The following is an 11,583-nucleotide window of genomic DNA, read 5'->3' as shown; positions in this document are numbered from 1 at the left end:
CCTCTCTCTCCCCCTCCCCCCTCCCTCTCTCTCCCCCTCCCCCTCCCTCTCTCTCCCCCTCCCCCCTCCCTCTCTCTCCCCCTCCCCCCTCCCCTCTCTCTCCCCCTCCCCCTCCCTCTCTCTCCCCCCTCCCCCCTCCCTCTCTCTCCCCCTCCCCCCTCCCCCTCTCTCCCCCTCCCCCCCTCCCTCTCTCTCCCCCTCCCCCCTCCCTCTCTCTCCCCCTCCCCCCTCCCTCTCTCTCCCCCTCCCCCCTCCCTCTCTCTCCCCCTCCCCCCTCCCTCTCTCTCCCCCTCCCCCCTCCCTCTCTCTCCCCCTCCCCCTCCCTCTCTCTCCCCCTCCCCCTCCTCTCTCCCCCTCCCTCTCTCTCCCCCTCCCTCTCTCTCCCCCTCCCTCTCTCTCCCCCTCCCTCTCTCTCCTCCCTCTCCCCCCTCCCTCTCTCTCCCTCTCTCTCCCCCTCCCTCTCTCTCTCCCCCTCCCCCCTCTCTCTCTCCCCCTCCCCCCTCTCCCCCTCCCCCCTCTCTCCCTCCCCCCTCTCTCTCTCCCCCCTCTCTCTCTCCCCCTCCCCCCCTCTCTCTCCCCCCTCTCTCTCTCCCCCTCCCTCTCTCCCCCTCCCCCTCCCCTCTCTCCCCCTCCCCCCTCCCTCTCTCTCCCCCTCCCCCTCCCTCTCTCTCCCCCTCCCCCCTCCCTCTCTCTCCCCCTCCCCCCTCCCTCTCTCTCCCCCTCCCCCTCCCTCTCTCTCCCCCTCCCCCTCCCTCTCTCTCCCCCTCCCCCCTCCCCCTCTCTCCCCCTCCCCCCTCCCTCTCTCTCCCCCTCCCCCCTCCCTCTCTCTCCCCCTCCCCCCTCCCTCTCTCTCCCCCTCCCCCCTCCCTCTCTCTCCCCCTCCCCCTCCCTCTCTCTCCCCCTCCCCTCCCTCTCTCTCCCCCTCCCCCCTCCCCCTCTCTCCCCCTCCCCCCTCCCTCTCTCTCCCCCTCCCCCCTCCCTCTCTCTCCCCCTCCCCCCTCCCTCTCTCTCCCCCTCCCCCCTCCCTCTCTCTCCCCCTCCCCCCTCCCTCTCTCTCCCCCTCCCCCCTCCCTCTCTCTCCCCCTCCCCCTCCCTCTCTCCCCCTCCCCCTCCCTCTCTCTCCCCCTCCCCCCTCTCTCCCCCTCCCTCTCTCTCCCCCTCCCTCTCTCTCCCCCTCCCTCTCTCTCCCCCTCCCTCTCTCTCCCCCTCCCCCCTCCCTCTCTCTCCCTCTCTCTCCCCCTCCCTCTCTCTCTCCCCCTCCCCCTCTCTCTCCCCCTCCCTCTCTCTCCACCTCCCTCTCTCTCTCCCCCTCCCTCTCTCTCCCCCTCTCTCTCTCTCTCTCTCTCTCTCTCTCGCCCTCCCCCCCCCCCCCCCCCCCCCCCCCCCCGCGCGCCCCTCCCTCCTCCCTGTTGTTCTGGCTATGTGAAACTTGCAGACTATATCCAGTTGAACTGTGAAAATCACCCAGCAATACAGTTAAAGATTCTGCCTTTCCAAACTCTGGTTACGACTGACAAGAGCACTTTGTGCTGTACAATACTCGGGTGCTGTTACTAACCTTTTGTTGAGGGCCACAGTCCCAATCAGTGTTTTGCCAAGAGCCACCCTGAAGCATATTGAGGGTTGCAGCCTGAGGTGATCAGACACAGGCCTGTGCCCACGATCCAGCACGTGGAGAACTCCTGCGAGCAGTTTGAGGTCAGGCATTTCCCCAAAGGAAGAGCAGAAAATCTATAAAGTCAATACTTCTATTTTGCCATTACTGTGATGACCCCACCTCCCAATAACCTGCCTTTTCCTCTCTTGCTAGAGAGCACATAAGAGGGAGCAGCTCTGAATTCCCTTTTGGTCAACACCTGCGGAAGGAGACCGGTTTCTGTTCAGAGCCATGGGTTTCAGAGCTGGGAGTGGTGATAAATTGAGTAACATACAATATCAAATGAGTTTAAATGTAAAACTGAGTCACTGAACCACGATCAGCAACCCTGGCTGATTTTCCTTCCAGATTTTTTCCCTCCACTTTCTAATGCAGAGGTGCTGAAGCCAGTTGTGGTGTCCCTATTGCTGGGAGTCCTTGCGAGTGTCATATTTTACAGGGGTCCCTGGAGGTTTAATGTTTGCAGTCGATCCTAACACAGAAATTGAAAATGCACTCCCATGAGTATATAAGATTAAACGATCATCTAATTGAGGTGTTTATGATGATTGAAGAATTCGATAGGGTAGATAGAAACTATCCTCTGGTGGGGGTGTCCAGAACAAGACGGCATAACCTTAAAATTAGAGCCAGGCCGTTCAGGGGTGATGTCAGGAAGCACTTCTTCACACAAAGGGTAGTGGCAATCTGGAACACTCTTTCTCCCCCCCCCCCCCCCCCCCCCCAAAAGCTGTTGAAGCTGGGGGTCAATTGAAAACTTCAAAACTGAGATTAATAGATTTCTATTGGGCAAGTATATTAAGGGTTACGGGACCAGGACGGGTAAATGTTTTGCCTCTCCCAGGAGTTAAGTAGATGGAGTTAAGATACAGATCATCCATGAGCTAATTGAATGGCGGAACAGGCTCGGGGGTGTCGGTGGGGGGGGGGGGGGGGTTGCGGGGTAGGTGCTGAATAGCCTTCTCCTTCTTTACCCAGTGAGTGGTTAGGATGTGGTACTCACTACCACAGGGAGTAGTTGAGGCGACTAGCAATTCATACATTTAAAGCAAAGCTAGATAAGCGCATGAGGGAGAAGAGAATTGAGGATTATGCTGATAGAGTTGAATGGAAAGGATGGGACGAGGCTCGAGTGGAGCATAAACGCCGGCATGAACTGGTTGGGCCAAATGACCTGTTTCTATGCTGTATATTCTATGTAATCCTGTTCCTATGCTTTACAAAGTGTGTGTGTGTGTGTGTGTATGAACTTTGGGTAAAGATAGGATGACCCACCCCCAATGGTTGAACAGCTTGCCCAGCACGAAATGTCAAGACTCGTACATGAGTAATGACCATGTTGAGGTACCGGAGTGCAGCCAGCATCTGTGTAGCTGTAACCCCTGCATGGATCTGCAGCTTCAGCCGAGGAGGAAAACATGTTGCTTTGTAAAGAAAATCTATAATGGCTGTCTCTTTTTCCCCAGACAGCCTGTACAGAACGTAGCGGCAATGAGGAGAAGACTCTGATGAAGGTGTTCCGGTGCTTGGGGAGCTGGTTTAACCTGGGTGTGTTGGACAGCAACTTCATGGCAAATAACCGCCTGCTACTAATCCTTTTTCAGGTTTTGGTGAGTGCCTCAGGGCGAGCTGCCCAGTCGTAACCTGTATGGTCTACTGACGCAGAGCAAGTCTGAAGGATTCGTGTGCATTGAACTGAAATCCCTTTTGCATTGTTTGAAAATTACTGTATTCTAGCAAGCAATATATGAACGAGAGTGATTTCACACGGGTGTAATGGTTTAATGGGACCTGAACAGGCTGTAATTTTTGAAAGATGAGACATTAGGTTCGCAGTGAGGCAGCTGACAAAGCAAATTCACTGAGAAATACTTTGCAACGGTATGGTACGCGTGGGCATTGTTTACAAACCCAGGTTCAATGTCCAGTTAGCTGATCTGAGTTTGAGAACCTGTTTGGTCTCAGTTTCCTTGAGTTACGAAGGGTCCCTGACTGATGCCCAGCGGCTCCTGCTGGAAGGTGGTGAATGTGGACATTAAGTGAGAACAACGCCTGATTCAACAGTCAAATGGCCCACTGGCATTTAACTGTTTAGACTCCTGCATGACGACTAGTTGCTGCCATAGTACTGGAACACACCTGGTGACTGTGGAACCGTAACCCAGTGAGATTCTGCGTGCCAGAAATTTGTTTAAAATATTTGTCTTTGGTTGTCAGAAGTCTCCCCTTATTCTGATGTCTCTATGATGCCTGTGTTAAAAGGAAATGTCTTTGACAGCACCGTGTTACCTTCTAGGGTCACTTTGACTTTTTTTTTCTCTGCTCCCCCTTATCTCAGTTGCTTGGCTGAGATCATGAGCGTTCGTGCAAAAGATGCACTTGAGCCCTATAACACAAGCATGTCGGTGCATAGTAGGTTCACATGGTAGGTGATTGAGGCACATTGCCTGTGTAATTTGTGAATTGTCCTTTTTTCTCCCCCGCCACCACAGTTTTTGTGTCTCTGTTTAACCTGTGCTGGGACATGACTCTGCAGGTGCAGGGGACACCCACCGGGGAGAGCATCATAAGCGAGCTCAATCCTGTTCTCACCCCGACATCCCTTCTCAACCCTTTTCAGTGCGGGTCACTGTTTGTTGACCAAGAGTGGGATCCCTGGCTGGTTTCTCCTATGCTAACCCAGGAATGCTGATGCAGTGTCTTTATGTTTCAGCAACGTGATGATACCTCGACAAACCTGCACGAGGCTGCGTCAGACTGTATCTGTTCGGCGCTCTATGCCATTGAGAATGTAGAGACAACCCTACCTCTGGCTCTGCACCTGTTCCAGGGCGTGCTAACTCTAGAATCTGCATATCACATGGCTGTGGCACGTGAGGATCTCGATAAGTAAGGACCTCGTAAACGTAATCATCGTAAGGCTCTGTTATAATGTGGCGTCGGCACCACAGCTTCCCGTGTCCTTCAGACACTGGATGGTCCTGATGTAAATTGGAGTGGTTTTGTTGTGGGCATGGTGGCAAGTAAAAGCAGACTTGAATTTCTTGTCCTGTATCTGTGCTGTAGAGCTGGCGCCGGACGCAGTGCTGACGTATAGAGGTCGTATTGCTTGAATCTCTGGGGCATGAGGCCCACCTCTGGACGTGGTGTCTCCCTGCACTGCTGCAAGCGAGCTGTCACCGACAGTAAATACAAATGACTGCCACTTCCCTCGGTTTGATCTGGCCGAGTGCGTGAGCTTTTGGCCCGTCTGTATCAGCCAGTGGTTTTCTCTGTTCCTGAGAAGGTTTCTCGTTATCTTTCCAGCTTTTGTATTCTTTTGAGTTCTATTGACATAGAATCATAGAATGCTACAGCACAGAAGGAGGCCATTCGGCCCACCGGGCCTGTACCAGCACTTTGAAAGCCATTCCCCTGCCCTTTCCCCATAGCCTTGTAAATTTTTCCCCTTCAAGTGTTTATCCAATTCCCATTTTAAAAGTTGTTATTGAATCTGCTTCCATCATCCTTTCAGGCAGTGCATTCCAGATTATAGCAACTCTTAAGCGTTAAAAAAAAAATCTTCTCATCTCCCCTCTGGTTCTTTTGCCAGTTACCTTAAATCTGTGTCCTCTGGTTACATCACTTATAAAAGAAGCGCCTTCAATGTAACTTAATGTCCTGGGGGTCGGGGAGGGTGGGGGGAGTGAGGGATAGAGACAGAGCATCAGGAAATGGGAGAAAGTTAGGGGAGGTAACCGCAAGCAGCACATGTGAGGTGAATTTTGAAAGTGGGGAGAAATGTAACGGTGCTGAGATTTGGGCAAAGTCCTTGGTGTGTGGGACAGATGTTGTGGAGGGGGCACACAGTACTGCAGAGTGATGGGTACGGGCTGGGATGTAAGGTGGGAGGAGACTGCTGTGATAAGGTGGACAAAGGCCTTGGAAGGATAAGGGTGGTGGGGGAAATTGAGAGAGCAATTACTGAGTGTGGTAGTGTGCGGGAGGTGGAATTGACAGCAGCAGACGCTATTATCAGTGCCAAGGAACTCTGCAATCACTCCCCCTCTAATTCAAGTCCCCTGCACCACTCTGTGCCACTTTTCCTAAACTTAGCATATTTAGTGAAGTGTATTCAGAAAAAAACATGTAGTATGCAGGTTAAATTTGAGTCGAGAATGAAAGGGGAAACAATCTGAATGTTGGAAATCTGAAATAAAAATGTCAGAGGCTGGAAATACAGAGCAGGTGTATTAGCTTCTTAAAGCAAAAGACAGGTTCATGTTTCAGGTATAGATCCTTCATCAGAGCTAGAAACTGGGAGATGGCCAAACCCTTTTGAAAGAACTACATCTGAAATATTAAACTCGCTTTTCATTCAGATGCTGACCGACCTGCTCTGCAGTTCCAGCACTTTCTGTTCTTATAAACTTCAGTCAATTTGAATTGTATTCTCTTCTCTTATTGATGTTTCCCGATCATATTCATAAGAAATTTCATAGAACTACAAATTCTATGTAAAAAATTCATAAGAAATGGGTTTGATCTCGTGTCTTCCTGTTTGGCCATGCCGTTTAGTTACAAACATTCGCTGAGCCAAACACTTCCTGGGTTCCTGCTCTATTACTCAGGCTGTCCCTTTTTAAAAATATTCTTGGAATGTGGGCATCGCTGGCAAGGGCAGCATTTATTGCTCATCCCTAGTTGCCCTTGAGAAGGTGGTGGTGAGCCTTTTTCTTGGACCACTGCAGTCCGTGTGGTGAAGGGCCACCCACAATGCTCTTGGGTAGGGAGTTCCAAGATTTTTGACCCAACGACGATGAAGGAACGGCCGATATATGTCCAAGTTGGGATGGTGGAAGACTTGGAGGGGATATCCCTAAAGTAGTATAAAATGTGAAGTGTAACAACGTGGTCGTATGCCATGATCAGCCACGATCTCATTGAATGGCGGAGCAGGCTCGAAGGGCCGAATGGCCTACTCCTGCTCCTATCTTCTATGTTTCTATGTCTGTCTGTCATGTGCTGACTTTTGCTTGTTCTCTTGCACCCCCTCACATGCTGTAGTTCTCCCCATTACCCACGTTCGTGCTCTGCACCCCTTCTTTCCACACTCACATGGTTGATTTCTGCCTGCTGTTCAGGAACGTGTGCCTGCCACTCCGCTTTTGCTGCACTCTGCTTTTTGCATGAGCTCCCTCCCCCTTTTGCGCCCGCACACTCGCTCTCTCCCTCTCTCGAATGCACACTCTTTGTCCCTCCCTTCACTGCAGAATTTTTCACTAAACTCTTACCACCCCTCTTCCCTGCCCCCCCCCATCTTACTTTCCTCCTTTTCTTGCTTTCTCTTCACGCTCTCTCTATACTAGACATACCCATGCCAGCTCTCTCTGTGCCCGCTCTCACCCTCTCATTTTCTTTGGCACACTTGCTTGTTTTCACTCTGTCACACTCTCCTTATCCATGTGTGCTCTGCCCAGGCTCTGTGCCACAGCGGTGTCGTGGTAATGTTACTTGGCTAGTAATCCAGAGGGCTGCACTAATAATTCAGTTTGAGTTCAAATCCCACCATGACAATTTGAGTTCAGTTTAGAAAGAAAATCTGGAAATAAAAAGCTGGCATCAGTAAAAGTGACAAAGAAAATGTCTGATTTTCCCAACTAGGGAAGGGAACCTGTTGTCCTTACCTGATCGTGCCTGTATGTGACTCCAGTCTCATACCAACATGATTAACTGTTAACTGCCCTCTGCAGTGCCCTGTCAAGCCACTCTCACCATCACAACCTCACTACCTTGCCAGTGACGCCAACATTCCATGAATGGATTAAAAACTCAACTAGCCGTTCACACATGAACCTTGACGGTGTACAACCTTGCTGCTAAGTCTTGCCTTCGGTCGATATGTGTGTGCTTTCCGTACTGGAGGGTCAATGGAGTGGGGAACGTTGGCTGATTCTCACCGCCCTAGCCCATCGGCACTAAACGAATTGTAGCACCCAGCTGCTCCCAGGGACGACTGGGGATCACACATGGGACCTTGTGTTTTGGATGGCCTCATAATATGCTGTGTAGTGTTTCTAATTAGTAGGGCATCAGGATGCTGAATATGTCACATTGCCCTCTACACTGTAATGGGCTTCCCAATTGCACTTCTCTCTGTCCTTCCCTGATTTAATGGTTTAATTTTTAAAGAGGAAACTGAAAGGACCAAATTTTACTCTGCATCCCATTCTGATCTCTAGCCGTCTTTCCTTTGCACAGGGTTCTGAATTACTGTCGGATTTTTACCGAGTTGTGTGAGACATTTCTAGAGATGATCGTGCAGACCCCAGGGCAGGGGCTCGGAGACCTGCGGACACTGGAACTACTACTGATTTGTGCCGGGCATGCGCAGTACGAGGTAGGGAGAGCGGCCTGGTCACAGCATGGCGGGCAGATGCTGGCAACGGTTTTACTGCTTCAGTTTTGATGGGTCACGCTATACTTTTCCCCCTCCTCTTCTGAAGACACATGTGACGGGCACATTTCCCCTGGCATCAACTGCCCTACGGTGCCCCTGCCAAGGAGCCACACTGCATGGGTGAGCCTGGAAGCCTGATCCAGTCCTCCCCTGATGTGCAACCTTCAGCAGGAGGGGTCATTGGGTAGGAGAACCTGTTGAACTTTTCTCATCTCTACTCAGCAGTGAATTGTTGTGCACCCCTCACTATGCTGGTTGAGATCAGCTAACTTTCCACAGACCAGGGACTGACTTCCTGACTGAGTCTCACAACCTGCAGTGCAATTAAACGCCATTGAAATCTGAACACTTTTTGAAGAAACATTTTTCTGTGTGTGTTTTAGATCTGAGTACTTACAAACAAACGAGCGTTGAAACTTGCATTTCTGCAGCGCCTTTCACGACCTCAGGACATCCCAAAATGCTTTACAGCCAATTAAGTACTTTTGAAGCATAGTCACTGTTGTAATGTAGGAATGGGGCAGCTAATTAGTGCACAGCAAGCTCCCACAGACAGCCATGTGATAAATGACCAGATAATCTCTTTTTTTAGTGATGTTGGTTACTAAGGACAGGAAGACCCAGCACAAACACAGAAATTCAGAGATTTGATAGAACATGTCTTGTTTTGAGGGTAAACCATATAGCGTTAGTGAATGGTGGAGTGATGCTCAGTAACTTCAGCAGGTGGTGAAGAAGGCAAATGTTATGTTGGCCTTCATAGCAAAAGGGTTTGAGTACAGGAGCAAGGATGTCCTGCTGCAGTTGTACAGGGCCTTGGTGAGACCACACCTTGAGTACTGTGTGCAGTTTTGATCACCTTATCTGAGGAAGGATGTTCTTGCCATGGAAGGAGTTCAGCGAAGATTCACCAGGCTGATCCCTGGGATGGCAGGAATGATGTATGAGGAGAGATTGGGTCGACTGGGCTTATACTCGCTGGAGTTTAGAAGAATGAAAGGGGATCTCATCGAAACTTATAAAATTCAAATCAAATCAAATCAACTTTTATTGTCATTGTTAGTGCACAAGTGCAGTACAACGAAATGTAGGCTTGCGGCTCCCGAGAGTGTACAATTTGGATTCTGACAGGTCTGGACAAACTAGATGCAGGTAGAATGTTCCCGATGGTCGGAGAGTCCAGAACCAGGGGTCACAGTCTAAGGATAAGGGGTAAGCCATTTAGGACAGAGATGAGGAAGAATTTCTTCACCCAGAGAGTGGTGAACCTGTGGAATTCTCTACCACAGAAGGCAGTTGAGGCCAAGTCTTTAAATATATTCAAGAAGGAGTTAGATATATTTCTTAGAGCTAAAGGTATCAAGGGATATGGGGAGAAGGCAGGTACGGGGTACTGAGTTTGGATGATCAGCCATGATCTCATCGAATGGCGGAGCAGGCTCGAGGGGCCGAATGGCCTACTCCTGCTCCTATCTTCTATGTTTCTATCTTTCTATGTAACTCATCGGTCACCCACGCAGGTTAACAGGTTGTTGGAATATTGACGTAAGTATGACCTATACTGGATCAATGATGGTGTTGTTGCTATAGTAAAGCACAATGGTGGCCACTGTGACATTTTCATGCAGTGTCTAATAGAACTGTGGAGGAAAAGCAGCAGTACGATTATAGATTGTGACCTGCTAAACATGGGTTGTAAGTGGAGAGAGAATTTTGAGCTGTGTTGCACTGTGTTGAAAGAAAGAACTTCAATTGATATAGTGCCTTTCACATGCTCAGAATGTCCCAAAGTGCTTTGCAGCCAAAGACGTACTTTTTGAAGTACAAGTCACGGTTATTGTCAAAAACTGCAGGATCCCACAAACAGCAAGTGACCAGACATGACCGGATAACCTGCTTTCGGTTGAGGTACTCGGGGGTGGGGTTGAGGTTTTGTTGTTGAATTGATCCAATGGATCGCTTGCATCCACCTAAACAGACAGCCGGTGCCTAGGATTGACACTCCCTCAATACTGCACTAGATTGTAGGCCTAGATTGTGCTGAAGTCCTGGTGTAGAAGCACAGGTGGTTACAGAATTGTCACTGATGGTAGTGGTAGGAGTAATTTGAAGGGGTGAATTGAGAGCATCCTGGTCGTGATCAGAAGGAATGTATGTCCTCATAAGTAATGTCCATAGCTCATTGACTAGTTTTTCTGCGTTGTCTAAGTTGGATTTTCGGAGGAACTATAAGCTGTATTGAAGCGGTCGCTGTCCTGTTTCTCTGGTTGCTGAATCCCCTCTGTTTACCCAGGTAGCGGAGATCAGCTTTAACTTCTGGTACAGATTGGGAGAACATCTCTACAAAATGAGCGACCCGTCTCGTCACGCCGTCTTTCGTCCATACATCCAGCGGCTGCTTCACGCCCTGGCTCGGCACTGCCAGCTAGAACCAGATCACGTAAGATTTTCAGAAATTCCTGTGTGACCTTTTTAACCGGAGTAGCCTCCTGAGATGGGATATTGGTGGAATCTGGGTGAGGGTGCACTGGAGTGAGCTCATAACTAGGAGGAGGGGGATTGCCACGGTGTTGTTTGTAACCTGGGAGATGTAGCCTGGAGACATGGAATCTTTGCGGCACTAAAAGGACTAATTACATAACCTTACTGGGTTTCCAGTTATATCCCCATCTTTCTTGAAGTCCTTTCCAAATTGGTCCCTCTATCTGTGTGAGCCTAGACAATGAGTGTTTAGATACTGTTCAACTGTGGGGGCGTAACAGGCAACCTAAGCCCGATCTTCTGCTCACCCAACATCCTCATTTCTCAGTTTCCAGCAGGGGATTGCAAATGCGATCAGGGTAGGGGACACTGATGGTTTTTATTTTCATCCCTTTCTCAGAATTGTTGAAGCCAATTGTAGCGCCCTTATTGACTCAGCGATGTTCATAGATCCCAGAACTTCTTAGTCTCTATGACTCGGGAGCTAATTTTGCAGCATTAAAAAGGATGAGCATGTTGGGGGCGATATACTGACTGGTGCATCCTAAACAAAGAGTAGCAACTTGTTCGTTTGCCGGGCCCTTTTGGATTGACATTCAAGAATTAAAAGGATGCCAATCTCAACAACCGGTGCCCCCTGCCCCCCAATAATGGCCAGTGAAATACACTACGGGGGCTTGGTGGTTCCTGTGAGGCTGCAGGTGAGAAAATCTGGAGGGGCAGCAGGTCAGGTTAAATGGTTGAAATGTAGGATGAATGAATAATCTTGATTTTTTTCCTTCATTACTTTTGGAGTCAAAGTGTATTTATGTAGAACTTCAGAAGATGAAATAGGTAGGTAGAATCCACTATAGGGTAGAGTGTACATGGGGTGTGGAAGGAGATTAAATGGGTGGGTAGAGTCCAAGGTAGGGTAAAGTGTACCTGGGCTGTGGAAGGAGATTAAATGGATGAAGCATAGAAACATAGAAGATAGGAGCAGGAGTCGGCCATTCGGCCCCTCGAG

General features: G+C 49.8%; 1 protein-coding gene across 1 annotated transcript in view; it reads left to right on the top strand.

Annotated features, from left to right (window-relative positions):
- Positions 1-3,096: 3,096 nt before the first annotated feature.
- Positions 3,097-11,583, top strand: part of tnpo3 (transportin 3) — a 55,362-nt gene continuing 46,875 nt past the window's right edge. The window contains exons 1-4 of the mRNA XM_086010579.1: positions 3,097-3,267; positions 4,371-4,546; positions 7,898-8,036; positions 10,390-10,536. Coding sequence (XP_085866705.1) covers positions 3,166-3,267; positions 4,371-4,546; positions 7,898-8,036; positions 10,390-10,536 — 564 coding nt within the window. The 5' untranslated portion in view covers positions 3,097-3,165. The remainder of the gene's footprint in view (positions 3,268-4,370; positions 4,547-7,897; positions 8,037-10,389; positions 10,537-11,583) is intronic.

This window comes from Somniosus microcephalus, chromosome 17, assembly GCF_052327205.1.
Source record: "Somniosus microcephalus isolate GS21.2 chromosome 17, FLI_Smic_1.0, whole genome shotgun sequence".
Taxonomy (NCBI): Eukaryota; Metazoa; Chordata; class Chondrichthyes; order Squaliformes; family Somniosidae; genus Somniosus; species Somniosus microcephalus.
Note: the sequence above shows the minus strand (reverse complement) of the source record. Positions and strands in the feature narration are given on the sequence as shown.